Raw genomic sequence first — 18,440 nt, 5'->3', positions numbered from 1 at the left:
ACAGTAATGATTCTGAAATGTAACCTCGAAATATAACTGCAGGAGCAAGCACAATATTAAAGTGTACGACCCAAGCTTTTAATGCCAAATCTGTTTGTTTTTCTGGTGATCTAACAAATGTGCGGTCTTTACAGGCATTGTGTTCCCAAGGGTGCAAGACACCCATCCATCCAGGTATATATAGCTTAGCTAACTTTTACAAAATAAACACGCATACTTTTGATCTTCAGTGAGGCCAAGAGAAGCTGAAGAAAACTTTCTAAAATGACCAGCTAGAAGAGTGTAGTAAGTTCTCCTCCAGCATGTTATCTCCCACTCCTCATCCCACGAAAAAGCAAGTCAGAATTGTTGTTTCTATAAAATACCAGAGCCATGTGTTTTCTCAGTTATTCCACTTCTAAAAATTCAATTACAGACAGACTCAGCTCAACAAAATGACTAATATGCAAGATTATTATTCACTGTAGCACTGTTTAAAGTAACGAAAGGCAGGAACATGTTTAAAATCTGTGACTAAGGTACAGGTTAATACCCATGACTCACGTATAGGTTAACATCCATGGTTAAGGTATAGGAACAGATGCTTACAGAACACACTCCACAGTACATGGGGTTCTCTCTATGTGCTAAGAAGGGGTAAATAAGTAAAAAGAAAGAGGCACCCAAATAAAGAAGACAGAATACTTCCTTGAGGCTACTGTTAACTCAGTTACCAAAACTGGACATCACAAGAAAAGAAAACTACAGATCAGTGTAAGAATTGATGCAAAACCCTAACAAAATACTAGCAAACTTATAAAAATAATTACATACCACCACCAAGTGAGTTATCCCCGGTATGCAAGGTTGGTTTAACGTCTGATAATCAATTAATGTAGTACACCATATCAACAGAGTAAAAACCAAAACCCACATGACCACTTCCATTGATACAGAGAGAACATTTGACAGAATCCAATACCTTTCATGATAAAAAAAAAAAAAAAAAATTCAACAATTAGGAATACTGGGAAATTTCCTCAACTTAATAAAAAGCATTTATGAAAAATCCATACCTAACATCATATTAAAAGATTAAAAAACTGAAAGCTTTCCTCATGAGGTGAGGAATAAGACAAGGATGCCAACTTTCACCACTTCTGTTCAGCACTGTACTGGAAGTTTTAGCTAGAGCAATCAGGCAAGATAAGCAAATAAAAGGCATTCAAAGAGGATAGGAAGAGAGAAAACTATTTCTACAAGCAGGTGACATGATCTTATATAAAAAAAAAAATCCTAAAGAATCCACAAGAAAACTATTAGAGTTAACAAATGAATTCAGTAAAGTTGAGGTACAAGATCAACACACAAAAAAGTTATATTTCTATGCATTACCAGTGAAGAAAAAGAAATGGAGAAAGTAACTATTTATAATAGCATCAAAAAGAACAAAATATTCAGGGATAAAATAACTCAAGGAGGTTAATATTAAGACTTGTACAGTGAAAACTACAAAACATCAATGAAAGAAATTAAAGGCTTAAATAAATGGGATGACATCCCATGTGTATGGACTGGAAGACTTAAATGGCAATACATCCCAAAGCAATCTACAGATTCAATGTAAACCTGATCCTAAAATTCATATGGAATCGCAAGGGACCCAGAATAGCCAAAATAATCTTATGAATGGAATGTGAGTTGGAGGACTCATCACAGCTTCTGATTTCGAAACTTATTAAGCTGTAATAATTAAAACAATATTAGTATTGGCGTAAGAAAAGACATGTAGATCAATGAAGTAGAACTGAGAGTCCAGAAATAAAACCCATGTATCTAAGGTCAAATGATTTAAAAAATAAATAAATAAATTTAAGTTTATTTATTTTGAGAGAGAGAGAGAGAGAGCGCGCGTGCGAGCGACTGAGTGGGGGAGTAGCAAAGACAGAGAGGGAGACAGAGAATCCCAAGCAGGCTCTGCACTGACAGAGCGATGCTGGGCTCGAACCCATGAACTGTGAGATCATAACCTGAGCTGAAACCAAGAGTCAGACACTCAACCAACTGAGCCACCCAAACGCCCCTAAGGTCAAATGATTTTTGACAAAGATGCCAAGATCCTTCAATAGTAAAAGAATAGTTTTCTCAATAAATGGTCCTGGGACCAGATACCCACATACAAAAAAATAAAGTTGGACCTTACCTCACACAACATGCAAACCTAACTCAAAATGGATCCAAGGCCTAAACTCTTAGAAGAAAACACAGGTGGGCATGGGAAGTGACAGCTTTATGTTTCATTAGCTAGGTTTCCATTTGGGGTGATGAAAAGTCTGGAACCAGACAGTAGTAATGGTTGTACAACACGGTGAATATACTAAATGTCACTGAATTATACACTTTATGATAGTTAACTTTATGTCAAGTGAATTTTATCTCGATTAAAAAAATTATACTTCTATACACACTTACAATGAAAATGTGAATATGAGAAAAAAATTCCATTTATAATAGTATCAAAAAGAATACAATATTTAGAATAAACAAGAAATACCAAATGGATACTTGAAAACTACAAAATGTTATTGGAAGAAATTATAAAAGATGTGAATAAATGAAAGGCATCCTGTGTACATGGATTACAATATTAAGTATTGTTAAGACGGCAATATGTCCCAAATTGATCTATGGAGTCAATACAGTCTCTATCAGAGTCCCGGCTGGCTTCTTCATAGAAGTTGACAAACTGATCCTTAAATGCATTTGAAAACTCAAGGGACCTCGAGAAGTCAAAACAATCTTGAAAAAGAAGAACTAAGTTGGAAGACTCTCAGTTCCTGATTTTAAAACTTGTTACCCAAGCAATGGTAATTAAGACAGTTAAATAGAGCGATTATTTGATCTAACAATTCTACTTCTAGGTATATACACAAGAGAAATGAAAACCCATATCCACACAAAAACTTGTACAACAGCATTATTCCTAACAGCCAAAAGAGAGAAACAACCCCAATGTCCATCAACTGATGGATAAACAAAATGTGGTATGTGTGTAAAAGGGGATGTTATTTGTTCATAAAAGAGGACTAGTTCTGATACACCCTAAACATGGATGAACCTTGAAAACATCATGCTAAGTGAAGGAAGCCAGTCACAAAAGACCACATATCGTATGGCTCCAATGACCAGAACAGGCAAATCTACAGAGATTAGAAAGTAGATTAGGAGTAGCCTAGGGCTGGAGGAGTGGAGGATTTGGAGGGTAGTAAAGGACACACGGTTTTTTTCTTAGCTGTGGTGACAGTTAAGCAACTCTATGAATATACTAAACACCACTGTATTATGTAACATAAATGAATGAACTGTATGATTTGTGAATTCCATTTCAATAAAGCTGTATGAAAGAAATAAAGGAAAAGAAAGAAAGAATATATAAGGAATGATTTCAATTATATAACTGAACAGGTAACACGAACCCACACCATCAAAATCAGGATAGTAGCTACCTGGCAGGGAGGACAGTGACTAGAGGGGGGCACAAGAGAGTTTATGACATACTGGTACTGTTATGTTTCTTGATTTGGATACTGGGATACATGCATTGGGTCTGTTTATGAAAATTCTTTAAGCTATATAGTTATAGGAGTTTTCTGTACATATATTATACTTCAACCAACAATGTAAAACTATATTTTATGGTCAGCACTTAGACCCTGTAAGTGCCTAAATAAAAACAAAACCCTCTAGCCTGTATCAAAAAACAAAATGGCAACCACATTCAGCAGGTAACCTAAACAGGAGGAAAAGGTACTGGGGAGAGCTTTGTTAATGGTAATAAATAGTATTCTTATAAATTAAGAAAATTATCCAGGGCCCTGTGTCAAAAAATCTGAAGTGTTATTTATTTATGTGTCAACAGTGTAATGAGAAAACAATTATGCTACATTACAGCAAAGAACACTAGACAGGGAATATGTTTTGGCTCTTCACTTACTGTGTGACTTGAAAAAAATCAGTTAACTTTTTAGCACTTCCCTAGATGTCTTCTCTTGGGGACAACCCATTTAATGTGATTTTGGAGAGAATCCGGAAGTCTGATACATGAAAGTACTCCAAAAAAAAAAACAAAAAAAAACAAAAAACAAAAAAAAACCCCAAAAAACAGGTTGAGGAAATGTGCAATGGCACTAGAATTTAAAATAAAATCAAAAGCTCTTCAGTGAAATACAGTATTAACAAATCTAGGCGTTCACTCAATTGTTCTATAAAAAAAGCATCCCCAGTGTAGTTACTAAAATTTCCCAAGTAATTACACTAAATAGCTCTTCAGAGGCTCTAAATGCATATTATTTGATTACGGAGAGCACCAGCTGGAGTGTCAAGCAGAATAATGGCCTGAATGAAAGAGGACAGTACCTTACGATATGATATACTGGTAATCACCACGGATACTCTGATTAGAACATACAGTAAGTAGGCTAATTTTATTTTCTCTTTCGTTTCTTCTGCAACTAAAACTTACAAACAGAATCTGTTACTGGTATTTGAAGGAAAGGATTCGTACGCTTTTCTTCCTAATGGCAGAGGCAAACTGGTCAATACCTGAGAAGCTGAGCCATCGGAACCGCCTGGGTGAGAGTCATCAGGAGGGCCGACAGAGCCATGAGCAGCCAGTGAAACATTCCCTCCCAGAAATTCATCTCCTCGAACCGAATGGATGAGATCATTCAAATATTTATAATAAAGATTGCTGGATAAAAAGCCAGGCAAAAAGACCTGAAAAAGAGGACAAGCATTATTTTAAAGTTGAAACCAAATACAACTAAAATTTTATTTGCAAACAAAATTTTACCCGCAGTTCTACCAGGTGGTACAAATGATTTTGTCACACTACCAAGTATTATCCCTTCATACACAGTTTACATTGTGACTACAATTAAGAGTACAATTTGTAGGTTTTTTTCCCTAAAAAACACTTGCCATAAAACTATTACACAGACTTGATATTTAGACTTCTTAGTGACCAGAAAACATGCAGGGAGTGAATATAACCTGACACTACATTTTTCTGGCTTGCTATAAATATTAAAGTCCAGGTGTATGTATTGATAATTTACTTTTGAACTGATTTCCTTAAGATAAATTACCAGCTGTGTGATTATTGAGTTAAACAGCATGAACATTCTAGCTTTGATATATATGGCCAATTTACTCTTCAGAAGGATGTTGCTAATTTGTATCATTGGCAATATATCAAGGTGTCTGTTTTGAGACCGGCTTTCCAACACTGGATTGTGTTTTTCCAAATCATTATTAAATAAGTGCCTAATGATGGATGTTTTTCTTTGCATTTAAAAATTATTAATGATGCTGAATAAGCTCCCATGCTTATTACTGGCATTTCCTATCACCAACTTTTCCTTCATAGCACTTCGGCCATGACGGTGGCACTTAACATGTTTTTAACTTGTGCCTTCTTTATAGACAGAGCTCCAAGAGGGCAGAAACCACATTTCTTCGTTTACCCCTGAAACACCAATACCTAGCATAGAAATTCTCAAAGTACTGATGAACAAACCATCTAGGTCTTTTTCTCATTTATCTACTTGACAGTATTCTTAAAATTAGTGTAAGTTCTTTCACATATATACATTGTATAAGAAATATTTTTATGTTCTGTTTTTCTGTGTATTTTAATTTTCTTTTTTACCCAGAAAGCTTGCACTCTTCACATGATACAGATTTGGAACTTTTCCTTTAAGACCAGAAAGATTTTAACCTTAATTTCATTTAGTTCAATTAAAAAAAATTATCCCTGGGCCATAGCTGATACTCTACTCAGTTTAGCACTAGATTTTAATGATTTGAATTTTATATGTAACTCTTCCATGTTCCTGAAATTCAGTTTTTATGTGTAGTATTATTTAACAGTGCTTACTTAACCCTTTCCCACCTAGATACACATGACATACATAAGCAACAGAACCTCATGGGCTTATCCTGGGCTCTGTGCAATTCCTGGCAAAATCTGCTCTCGTTCATTAGAAGAATAAATCATTCACAAATTCCAACACCTTATTATTAATAAGCTATCAGTGATACCCCAGAAGTTATGATACACAAAACTAGCACTCTAGCCCTGTTGACAGATATTGATGAAATATCTGGAACACCCCTAGGCTAACTTCACCCAATATTGCTATCGAATCATTTTTGAAAATGTGATAACAACAGGCTATGTTAATAGCCATTGACATTTTTTAATGCTTACTATGTGTCAGGCGTAACATTAATAGTAACTGCATCCATCTTACCTCATTTTAATCCTTAAAATAACTTTAAGTATCCATACTATCTCCATTTTACAGGTGAGGAAAACGGCATTAAAGAATTTCAGTAACTGCCTGAGGTCACTCAGCCTATAAAGGTTAAGATGAATACATACCAAGTCAGAGTCAAAGCCTCTGCTCTTAATCACTATGCTCCACTGTTTCCATTTTCCACTGTTCTGTTACATTTGGTTTTTCCCGTGTTATGTTTTCTGGGTTTCACCAGTAAAAACTTCTCGCGGTTTTAATATTTTTGAAGTTCTTGGTTACCTTCTCCATGGTCGTCCAGGCCTGACGTAATGGAGTTGTGAAACAGTTAGGGAGTGGCCCACCTTCCCTGCAGATATTGGATTCGATTTCTAATCGCACAACATCATCAAATCCAAGAGGATGTGTGGCTTGGAGGGAGAAGTACCTATGGTACAAAGACAGCCAAAGAAAGTAAAACCAAATTCCACAGCCAGTAGAAGCAACTTTTGGTACCTACACTAGAGAATCTTCTATGAGGCTACTCGATTCAGCCCGCAGACCTAGGACTCTAGAACTGGCTGACAGCTGGGCTGCAACCTTGATTCCCACGGCCCTAAAGTCAACTTGCTACCTTTGTATTATCTCCTTCCGTCATCCTTAGCCCTTGTTTAAGTTTTCTGAGGGTCAACTGACACAAAGAAATCAATCAATCACACACACTGAATGGGTATCCATTCTCTGTTCAGCACTTGGGAGAGAGAAATCGACTTAAAGGAGGGTAAGACACAGTTATTTCCCCTGGAAAGGGAGCAGAAAAAATCTCTGCACAGGCCACAATAAGAACATGCCATCATAACTAAGAGACCCAAGTAATGTACAAGTAGGAATTCAAAATAAAAGAACAGTGAGGGGCAAGCAGGTGGATTTGATGTATTTGGATAGGATAACAGGACTTGATGATTGGGTGCAGAAAGGAGAAGGAGTAATTGATCAGTGATACCTCAAAGATTTCTAACTTCTTAAGATATAATGCAAAACTAGTGTCTTGGTAAGCTGATTATAAAGTGGATACCAAAAAAAGGAGGATTAAAAGAAAAATACCATCTTAGGGACTTCTAAGTCCTGTCTACGATACAAATAAAGACTGATTAGATAGGACTGTGATGTTACATACATAATATACAGAACACATAAAAACAAACAGGGATTGGTAAAGTCAAATTTGGCCCAATGAACTTGACAAAATGACAGTGCGAGTGGGATGCCATACGGTAACCCTCATTTACAAAAGGCTCCCAATGTGACAATGGGATCCAGTAGGAAAACAGACTCTCTGCTCTGTGGGGTTACTGACCTCCAGCCAGGATCTCACTACTAGTACCATTTTTCTGTTCCAGCATAAAAAAATATACATATATATTTTTTGTTATCAGCCTTTTCTTAACAGACAGTTAGTCTCCCATCTTGTAATGAGTAAGCTGGTAAATACTCTTCCATGATTGGAATTTTGGAGCATCTCAGACCAAATTTCTAAATGTAAACATCTGCTATTTCAACGTCCATGTAACAATATTACTTATATAATATTTCCCACAAATACGTTATACTAAAATAAACACTGAGAAAACATTAAGAACTGTATTCCAGCTTAAGTTATGCCACTAACTCGCCCTGTGACTTTGAGAAAGTCACTACGTCTCTGGGCCTTCATTTTATCATCTGCAAAATGGGAAAATCGGACTAGATCCCTAATCTGGCTATTCATCAGCATCATCTGGGGAATCTTCTAAAAATAAAGATTCCTGGGTCATACCTCAAACATGCTGAATCAGAATCTCTCAGGGAGGACTGGAAACCTATTTTTAACAAGCCCCCAGGTGATTTTCACACAGACAGCCCAGCAAGAACTTGCAGAGCAATGTTTAAGAATCACTGACCTAGATGCACTCAGCTCTCTCCCAACCCTGACAGTCCATGGATTCTCCTCTACCATCAAGTTATCCTCTTAGCAGTTGCTTGTGGATACAAATGGCATATTACTTTTCTTTACAGAATATGGAAAATTAAATGAACAGAGTATGGGCGCTGGCCACAGCCTTATCACTTAACTGACTAAATGTTTTCAGTCTGTTCACTGTAAGATTTTGCCATCCTCTCATTTGCAGTGAAGACAAGCGAAAAACTATTATTCATTGAGTATGAACCAGGCTGAGCAGATCTGCACCACAAAACATGATCCACCTATAGAGAGTCAAGACCCTTTTTCATATATCCCAATTAGTTTCATCTTCCTTTTTATTTTTTAGAGAGGGGAGAGAGAGCGTGTGCATATGCACGTGTGTGCGGACCGGGCAGAAGGCAGGGGAGAGAGGGGCTCTCAAGCAGGCTCCACGCCTAGTGCAGAGCCCGATGCGGGCCTCAATCATCTGACTGTGAGATCGTGATCCAGGCCGAAATCAAGAGCCGGACACTTAACCAACTGAGCCACCCAGGTGCCCCCATCTTCTGCTTATATTCCCTACCCAAGTTTTACTTACCCAAACTCAAGTTTCCTGAAAGTGCCACACTCCCCTAAGTTTCTCTGACTTTGCTTGTGCCAATCCCTCTGCCTAGAATGTTCTTTCCTGCCTTCTCTGGCTAGCAAATTTCAATTCGTTCTTCAGGATCCAATTCTCATCTTTCTCTTGTGAAACCCTCCCTGAACTCCACCACCATCAACCTTCTTGCCACACACAGACCTCCTATTCCCCCAAGACCTTTGTTCTAACAGTCCTAAAACTATACACACCATATGAAACGTAGCTTTTCTGCTACTCCCTGTGAGCTCCTTGACAGCAAGGACTGAATCTATTCATCTTTATTTCCAAAGTACCTATCAAATAACAAACACTTGCCAAACGCTGAATACATCAACAAAACTCACTTGTCATATAAAATCATGGCATCATTCTGTGCCTCCTGTCCATCATACTGGCCCTTCTTGGCAGCCAGCTGAGACTGGAAGTTATCTGCTGCCAACCAGAACTGTAAGATATTCACTGCATCCTCTTTCTCCATGTACTAGGAAGGAAAAATACAAAAGAAGAAAAAAAGACCATAAACAGATTTCTCTCCCCATCTCTAATCTCTGAGTCCAACCATTAAAATACAGGACACACACGCGCACACACACACACACACACACACACACACACACCAAAACACAACACAAAAACAGATCCACTTGTTCAGTTAATGCCAGTCAACAACTTACAGTTATTTGAGATTGAAAAGCATAAAGCCATTCTTGTAGGGAGAAAATACAAAAACTAACAACAAAACAACCACACTGCCGGATACAAACTTAAGTGAACTGGAATAAAAATCACGGTAAAGATGATTAGTGGTCCCTCGCTGGCAAACATACACAGAGTAAACTAACCAGACCAAATCTTTTATACCTGATCATTTCCATCATTCCACGCAGCCAGAGTAACGGGAACAAATGCTGGACTTAGGCTGATGGCAAACGAGGGAGTGAGAAAGCAGATCAACTGAACGGGCTCTATTCTTGGGAGAGGCAGAGTCAAGCGTATCCAAGTTACGCTCTGTGAGCCTGGAAATCCTCTCATCTCTACTTAATAGTCATTTGCTTTGCAGCAAAAGCATTTCATTTGCTGAAGCTGAACAAATACCATTACACTAAACTGTATGCCTCAAAGAGATTAATATATTCATTGCTCGAGAAATCCTATCCAGTGGCTAAAGTAAAAGGGACGATAGTAGGAAAAAGTTTGCTACCTTTCTTTCTCTCTTCTGAAGTCTGGTCTGCAAATATGTGTGCATTGGAATCATGTACCAAAACTGTGTTTTTTTAAAACAGCTCCAAATAATCAAAAATATGCATTCTCTTATAAGCAGACGTTTAATAAGTGTTTCAAAATTAGAGTTATCTTACACTGAATTTTCACATTCTCTACTCTGACTAACACGCCATCAAAGTACCCTTGCCATTAGATACAACTTAAAATAGTACTGTGTCATTCCAATGGATCTTTTTGGAAATGCCTTGGCTCTTCCGTGTTATTTTCTACAGAGGGGGCCCCAGCATTTCTAGTTCAGAGGCTGGAATGCTCTAACAGAGTGTGAAAGGAAATGCAGACTTTACCTCAGAGAAATAAAAGAGGGCTGACTCACAGAAGAGAATGTCAGCCAGGTAAACAGTTCCACTGGTCAGCACTTCAATCTGGTATTTACAGAAATGGTGACTTCGCAGAAACTCACTAAAGTGCCTGCACATGGACAAAAAGGGAAAATTTGAGGGAACGACCAAGGAAAGAGCTTAACTGGGAAAAATACACTCTTTCCATTCTGTGCCTGTTGTATCTTAAAAGCCTAGGTCAACACTACCTCCCTTCCCCTGGTGTCGTTCCTGGTTCTTACACCTGGAAATAATCTCTCCCCGCTCTTGGTGGCTTTGTAGTTTTCCTCTGTGACACATGCTACCTCCTATGACGGTAACCAAAGATCATGCCCTATTTCTCTCATTAGGCTCTAATTTTCTTCAAAGCAGGCATTGTATCTAACTGTGCCTTGCACAGAGCACCCTTTTCAGAAATGCTAAATGAATCAATATGTAGATTTTTTTTTTTAAGGGCATGCAGCAGTAATTAATCTCAAACAAAACAAAACAAAACAACTTTGGAGGCCGTTTCAACAAATCTATGTGGATTTAGTAGTAACAGCATCCATTAAGCCTAAAGCATGCACTAACAAATTAGGATATCCACCTGCACACGTGCATTGTTTGAACAGAAACCAATTGTAACAGTCACACTACACCCACATCACCCCCAAATGACTTCAGAATTAAAAACAAATTCTTTTAACCTAGGAAATATTAACATTAAAAATGAACACGGGTTTTATTATTTTTAAGAGTTCACATAATTTATATTTAAAAGACACCATTAACCAAAGTAGTCTTAGAGCATGAGTATGCTTATACGATCCTGTAAACATTCAAAATACTTAAGTCCTCAGAGACCATTTGTTTTTAGTCGAGTGAACCCAAATCCCGAAAATGCAAATGGGAAAGTATGTAATTAACTTACTCTTGCTCCATTGCACTAAAGACTATGGACTGTGCCACAACAAAACAGTTGGGGTCCACCTGTCCATCTTCTCCACAAATCTTTGCTGTAAAAGAAATGGTAAATAAATTTCTACTAAATCTGAACTATACACCTTTGGGAATCAGAGGAATAAAGGTAGAGGCATATGAATCAGAAAGTTTTAAATAGAGCTAAGAAAAATACAGGTGCACGGCTAATCTTGAGGTAGGGAAGGTCTTTCTAAGCATATACACAAAAGTAGAAATCAAAAGATTTAACAACATAAAATTAATTTTTATACATGAGAACACCTCCGAAACAAAAGAAAACAACTGGTGCAAAAAATTCTCAGCATGAATGACAATTTACTTTGTATGTGACAGATTATTATCATTCATATATCAAGAGCTCCTACAAACTAGTAAGAAATGTCCTGGAAGAAAAATGAGCCAAGGACATGAAAAGACAGTTTTACAAAAGAACAAATATAGGGGCGCCTGGTTGGCTCAGTCAGAAGAGCATGCTACTCTTGATCTCGGGGTTATGAGTTCAAACCCCATGTTGGGTACAGAGATCAATGGAAAAAAAAACAAAACTTTTTTTTTTTTTAAAAGAACAAATTATAAAATGGCCAATATGCAAAGATATGCATGCTCGCTGGTAATCAAGTAAATATAACTACAAATTAGAATAATGAGGCACCCCACCTTTTGTCTAGCAAATTGGCACAAAACTGTTACAACAATGCATATGTTTAATTGTGTAACACTACACTGCCTTGTTTGAGCAAGGGCATGGGAAAACAGACACTAGCATTTGTGGGAAAATAGTGGTATATAATTTTCCGGAGGGCATTCTGGTAGTTTCTAGCATAAGCTTTAAAAATAAACATGCCCTTTCAATCAGCAATTCTATTTCTAAGACTGCAACCTAAAGAGTTATGGATTTGTAAAAAGGTTTATCTGTAAAAAGTTTAGCAAAATGTTATTTGGAAGAAACACAAAGTGTGCTAAAATTAGGAATTACCTAAATCAACTGCAGCAAGTGGGTAAGCCGGTTGGTTAGCCAGCTATCAAACATGGCTGAAACCCTCCCGCCCACGATGGCTGGTTTCACTTTAAGTTCATGACCTTAGCACGACCTTAATGAAACCCAAGGATCATACTACAGTCTCCTGGGCCATCTTCTCTCATACTGTACCGGACAACACACAACACATCTTCTTCTCTCTCTTTCAAAATGATATACATCTTCGAATTCTCTTTGCTGATTACTCTGCCTCCTACTTCATTAAGAAAATAGAAGCAGTCAGAAAATTATTTCCATCTCCTGCCACCACATCTACCAGCTCACCTGCACCTCTACCCACACACTCTGCATCTGAGCACCGGACCCCTTCCTCTTGCCTCAAGACTTCTTTCTTACAGCAACTGTCCCCTCGGTCTCCGGCATCGCTTCTTTGCTGCTGCCTCATATTCACCAGCTACATACAGTCTGTCTGTCTGTTACACGTATGAACTTGCTTGTATGCTATACCTTATATGCGTATAACACATCACCACAAAAACAAAACGCACTGGCCCTTGACTTAACATCCCCTTCCAGTTTATCCCTGGAGCGAGATGCCTCAAAGAGCTGCTCACACTTGCTGTCTCCACTCCGCCTCCTATTCTAAGACTCCTCTGATGAAGTTTTCGTCTCCACCGGTACCCTGAAATTAAGAAAACCAGTGGGCCAGTTGTCCACAGGGTTGGCAAGTCCATTCCATTCCTAGTACTCATCTTACTTAACCTCTCAGCAGGATTTAACACACCTTCGATCACTCCCTTACCCCCAGAAACGTTTTTTCACTTGGCTTCCAGAAAAGAACTACTGTCCGGAGACAGAGTTGATAAAGCGGGGCCTACTTTACTAGCTGTTACTCCTGAGTTTCTGCTAGTTCTTCCTCACCTGCCAGACTTGTAAGTATCAGGCCTGCCTCAGAACTGGGTGCTTAAGACTTCTTTGTCTTCACTCATCATACTTATGCTGAGGGTAATGTTATCCGTGGCTCTAAACCACCTATATGCTGATGACTTCTAAACATGTATCTTCAACCTACACCTCTTTCATGAACTCCTAGTGCAGATACCCAGCTGCATACTTGACATTCACCATTTAGCGAACACCCAAACTCCTGATTTTCCCCATAAGCCATTACCCTCACAGTCTTCCTCATCTTATAAATGGCAACTCCAGGGGCACCTGGGTGGCTCAGTCGGTTAAGCGACCGACTTTGGCTCAGGTCATGATCTCACAGTTCGTGAGTTCAAGCCCCATGTCGGGCTCTTTGCTGACAGCTCGGAGCCTGGAGCCTGCTTCGGATTCTGTGTCTCCCTCTCTCTATGCTCCTCCTCTGCTCGTGCTCTGTCTCTCAATAATAAATAAACGTTAAAAAAAAATTTTTTTTTTCAAGTTTATAAATGATAACTCCACTCTCTTATTCAGGTTTGTTTATTTGAGAGAGTGACAGCATATGAGCCAGCGAGCAGGGGGAGAGAGGCAGAGGGAAAGGGACAGAGAATCTCAAGCAGGTTCCAAGCCCAGTACAGAGCCCGAAGCAAGGCTTGATCCCATGACCCTGGGATCATGGCATGAACTGAAATCAAGAGTCTTACATTCAACTGATGGCCACCCAGGTGCCCCATTATTCAGGTTTGAAAAACAAACAAACAAACATGAAGTCATGCTTAATGCCTTTTTCCCCCTCTCACACTATTCAACTTCAAACCATCAGTAAATTCTATCAGCTATACCTTCAAAATATCTTTAAAATTCTACCACTTCAAGGATTTGCAGAAGATGAAGGAAGCAGTGGAAGCACAGTTTTTGGGTTATTCTGAGTCCCCATATAAACAGGGAGTAATGAGCCAGCAAAACCAGAAACCCATGGATAACATTTACAACCAAACTAGGCAGGTGGGATACACAGTAAGAGCTTAAGTGCAGACTTCTTCCAACGTAATGTACTTGTAGAGCTGTGTAGAGTATTCCAGGGGCGGCTGGGTGCCTCGGTTGAGCATCTGACTTCAGCTCAGGTCATGATATCATGGCTCAGAGTTCGACTCCGCACCCAGCTCTGTGCTGACAGCTCGGAGCCTGGAGCCTGCTTTGGATTTAGTGTCTCCCTCTCTCTCTGCCCCTCTGTCGCTTGTGCTCTCTCTCTCTCTCTCTCTCTCTCAAAAATAAATAAACATTAAAAAAGAAAAAAAGCATATTCTAACTGAAAGAGAAGAAAACGGGGTAGGATTCAGAAGAATGAGGTTCAAAGAAGAAAAATGGTCTAAAAACATAGGTAATTAACATTTTAACTTTCTCAGATCTCTTGATCACTAAATGTTACCAACTTATACTTCAAAAGATTTTTTTCCCCTCACGGGATTATATCATTAATTTGATAAATAAAAGGAAAGAAAATAATTGAAGCGATATTTCATTTTTAAATATTTTACTTGAACCCCCCCCCCCCTTTTCTCCCCTACCCCTGCATAGTTTGGTTATTCACTGGCACAAACAAATCCCCAAAGGAATCACTAGCCAATCAATATCTCAAACAGCCAAATTCTAATCAGTTAGCACACCCCAGTTGTCCTGTTGCAGAGGAAATGCTGGTCTAGAGAAGTGTGGAAGATGGTTGTAACAAATTCCCACATAAAAATAGAGGAACTGCATAGAAAGGCCAAATTCCAAAGACAACATTTGCAACAAAACTGGGTGAAAACCCAAAATACAAGCAAATGGGGACAATCAACAGCCCCAAGACCTGTATAAGAGTCTACCTGTGTGGGAGAAACAAAAGGAAAACAATGGGGCCAACATCTGACAAGCCCTAAAATAGTCAACAGTTGTTCACTGGAAAGTATGGTGGGCCAAATTAAGAACTACAGTTTAGACAGGAAAAGGTTTTGCTGTCTCCAATAATGAATGAATGCAAAGTATCTGTGATAAAGACTGAAAGAGCCCCATGCTGGGAAGAATCTGCTAGAAGAATAACATGCTATATTTCATAAATCAAAAATATCAAGTTTCTGCAATAAAAATATAAAACTCAGTACCAGGACTTGATGGGAACATAATAAATATTTGTTTAATGAATAAACAAATCACTTTCATCTGTGATTACAGGTGCCTCTAAGGTCCTTCTTATACAACAGAGTAAAAACTCTTTTTTTTTTTTTTTTACTATGACCTACAGAGAAATAGGTTTACATGACATAGTATATACATACATACATAAACATATGATGAAAACAATTTCCTGAAATGAGGTTTGCCCTTACTACTGTGAAGCACTTTCATTTTTCTATTCTAGTCTTTTTTTGGCAGGAAGGTGTGGTCATAAGAGGAGACTAGTCTGAATTTACAGTATGAAAAACATTGCCAAATAGCATACCAGTCAACGTGTAGTGGTCTATTTTCTCGCTTTTTCTTTTTTTTAATGTTTTTATTTTTGAGAGAGAGACAGCATGAGCAGGAGAGGGGCAGAGAGAGAGGGAGACACAGAATCTGAAGCAGGCTCCAGGCTCTGAGCTGTCAGCACAAGGGCCTGACACAGGGCTCAAACCCACCGACCACGAGATCATGACCTGCGCTGAAGTCAGACAGTTAACTGACTGAGCCACCCAGGTGCCCCTGTAGCGGTCTGTTTTCAAATCCTGAGTCTGCTATGTCTGAGGTGTGTTATCTTGGACAAATAATTAAATCCCGTCTTTGTGCTTCAGATTTCTCATTTATAAAATAATAACTGTATTTATATTACAGGTTTTTAGAAGGTTAGAGTTTATCCACAGAAAGTGCTTATAATGCTGTCTGGGACACAGTAAGAATTCAACATTTTTGACTGCCACTATTGTTTTTGCTGCTGCTGTTATTTGAGCCAAAGTCTAAGAATTTACATCTGACATATGAAGAGAAAATTTTTAAGTGAGCTACAGTTGATATACTAAAGTACTCTGAACACAGACTAAGAAGGGATATGTTGACTTCCATTTTCATAAAAGATTCTCTTAAGTAATAACCAAAAACAGGCATTATTTTTTTTTTTTTGCCATAGCTTCAAGCACTGCTTACCTATGATGTCATTTCTCATTGCTTCTGTAATCGGTATTGGTTTAGCAGCATCTGGAGATATGTATTTGGTAAAAGTATTCACTGCATCTTGTTCTATGCCTGCAAGGGAAGAAGGGGACAACTTCAAAATTCAAAGCACACTTGGACCAGTAATGGGCTACAATCATGAACAGCAGGGCTGTTTGTTGTATGCCCAAGCGTGTGCGTGCACACACACAAATACATCCACATTTATTACAAATATAAATATATAAAAAAATATGTACGGGAGAAAACAATGTTGCTTCTTCACCATTTGGTTTGTGGAACAGAGAAGTTACGCCTGAATTCCGCCTCCTATTCCTCCTCTAAACTAACCAACTGCTCCTTAACAGCAATTATTTATGCATGTCCTCTTTCCATGTCTCTTCTCCAAAATCTCAACTTAAGGGACTTGCTCAGCAATGTTAACAGCAGGAATTGCAAAATTATTTATAAACCTGCACTTAAAATATTTTACAAAATGATTTCAGGTTTATGAATACCTTCATTCGACTTTCAACAACCCTAGAAGGTTAAAACAACAGATCTCAAACTTTTTAGTCTCAGGACTTCTTTGCAACCTTAAGTTAAATTGAAGAACCTAAAGAGCTTTTGTTAATGTGAGTTTTATCTACAGGTATTAACATATGAGAAATAAAAAATAAGAAAATTATTGATTCAGTTAAAATTAACAATATTAAATCTGTTGTAAGTTAACATAAACAATATTTTTTATGTGGAAAAAAAAAAAAAGGTTTTCCAAACTGAAAAAATTAGTGAGAAAAGGGCTTTGTTTTACATTTTGCCACGCTCTTTGTCTTGATAGCAAAGTGCTGGATTTTCATGATCTGCCTTGGCATTCAATCTGCCGTACTATTCTGTGTTGGCTGAAGTATATTCTAATGTGCTGGTGCGTGTACACACACACTGTTCATTCTGGTTCTGGCACAGAGCTTCTAAAAGCAACCCCTAGAATTTCCTAAGCAGCAGGGGTGAGAGGAGCATATTTTGTTATTCATAATGAGCCCCTTTCAACCACAGGAGTGTTTATGGTAATGAGGTGACTTGCAGAATGGGGCAGGTTGCCAGAGGAACAAACTGTGTGATCACAGAACTAGAATTTTCAGCCCCGCTCCCCAACCTCCAGGGAGGGTAGAGGGGCTGGGGATCATCAAGTTAATCACCAATGGCCAATAATTTAATCAATTATGCCCATGTTGTAGAACCATGAAAACCCTAAATGAAGTGGTTCAGAGCTTCCAGGTTGGTGAATGCATCTATGTGCTGGGAGGGTGGCACACCCCCAACCCCTCAGAGACAAAGGCTTTGTACTTGGGATCTTCTTGACCTTGCCCTATACACCTCTTCATTTGGTGGTTTGCATGCTTTATGATGTACTTTATTATTATTTGTTAAGTTTATTTATTTTGAGAGAGAGACAGAGAGCAAGCAGGGGAGGGGTAGAGAGAGAAGGAGAGAAAGAATCCCAGGCTGGCTCCATGCTGTCAGCCTGGAGCCCAACGTGGGGCTCAAACTCACAAACCATGAGATCATGACCTGAGCTGAAACCAAAGGTCAGACGCCTAACCAACTGAGCCACCCAGGCACCCCTTGATGTACTTTAAAATAAACCAATAAATGTAAATAAAATGTTTCCCAAAGTTCTGTGAGCTATCACAAGAGATTACAGAACCTGAGGAGAGGCTGTGGAAATCCCAGATTTATAGCTGGTTGGCCAGAAGTACAGGTGACAAATGTACTTGGGACTTGCGACTGGCATCTGAAGTGGGAGGCAATCTTGTGGAACAGCGCCCTTAACCTGTGAGGTCTGCGCTAACTCTGAGTAGTTATGGCCAGAATGAATTGAACAGTAGGACCCCCAGTTGCTGACCACAGAGAGAACTGGAGAAGTGCTTGGTGTGGAAAGCCCACATGTTTG

General features: G+C 38.6%; 1 protein-coding gene across 5 annotated transcripts in view; it reads right to left on the bottom strand.

Annotated features, from left to right (window-relative positions):
* Positions 1–18,440, bottom strand: part of AKAP10 (A-kinase anchoring protein 10) — an 88,471-nt gene that overhangs the window by 24,299 nt on the left and 45,732 nt on the right. For 4 of the 5 annotated variants that reach the window (XR_006211086.1, XM_042966233.1, XM_042966232.1 and 1 more), the window contains exons 5-10: positions 16,481–16,579; positions 11,372–11,456; positions 10,426–10,549; positions 9,202–9,338; positions 6,579–6,723; positions 4,582–4,755 (exon numbers count right to left, since the gene is read on the bottom strand). Coding sequence is in view for 4 of the 5 variants with exons in the window: in XM_042966233.1 (XP_042822167.1) it covers positions 4,582–4,755; positions 6,579–6,723; positions 9,202–9,338; positions 10,426–10,549; positions 11,372–11,456; positions 16,481–16,579 (764 nt within the window). In the remaining variant the exon portion in view is untranslated. The remainder of the gene's footprint in view (positions 1–4,581; positions 4,756–6,578; positions 6,724–9,201; positions 9,339–10,425; positions 10,550–11,371; positions 11,457–16,480; positions 16,580–18,440) is intronic. The other variant, XM_042966234.1, reaches the window with a different exon arrangement.

The sequence above is a fragment of the Panthera tigris genome, chromosome E1 (genome assembly GCF_018350195.1).
Source record: "Panthera tigris isolate Pti1 chromosome E1, P.tigris_Pti1_mat1.1, whole genome shotgun sequence".
NCBI classification, from domain to species: Eukaryota; Metazoa; Chordata; class Mammalia; order Carnivora; family Felidae; genus Panthera; species Panthera tigris.
Note: the sequence above shows the minus strand (reverse complement) of the source record. Positions and strands in the feature narration are given on the sequence as shown.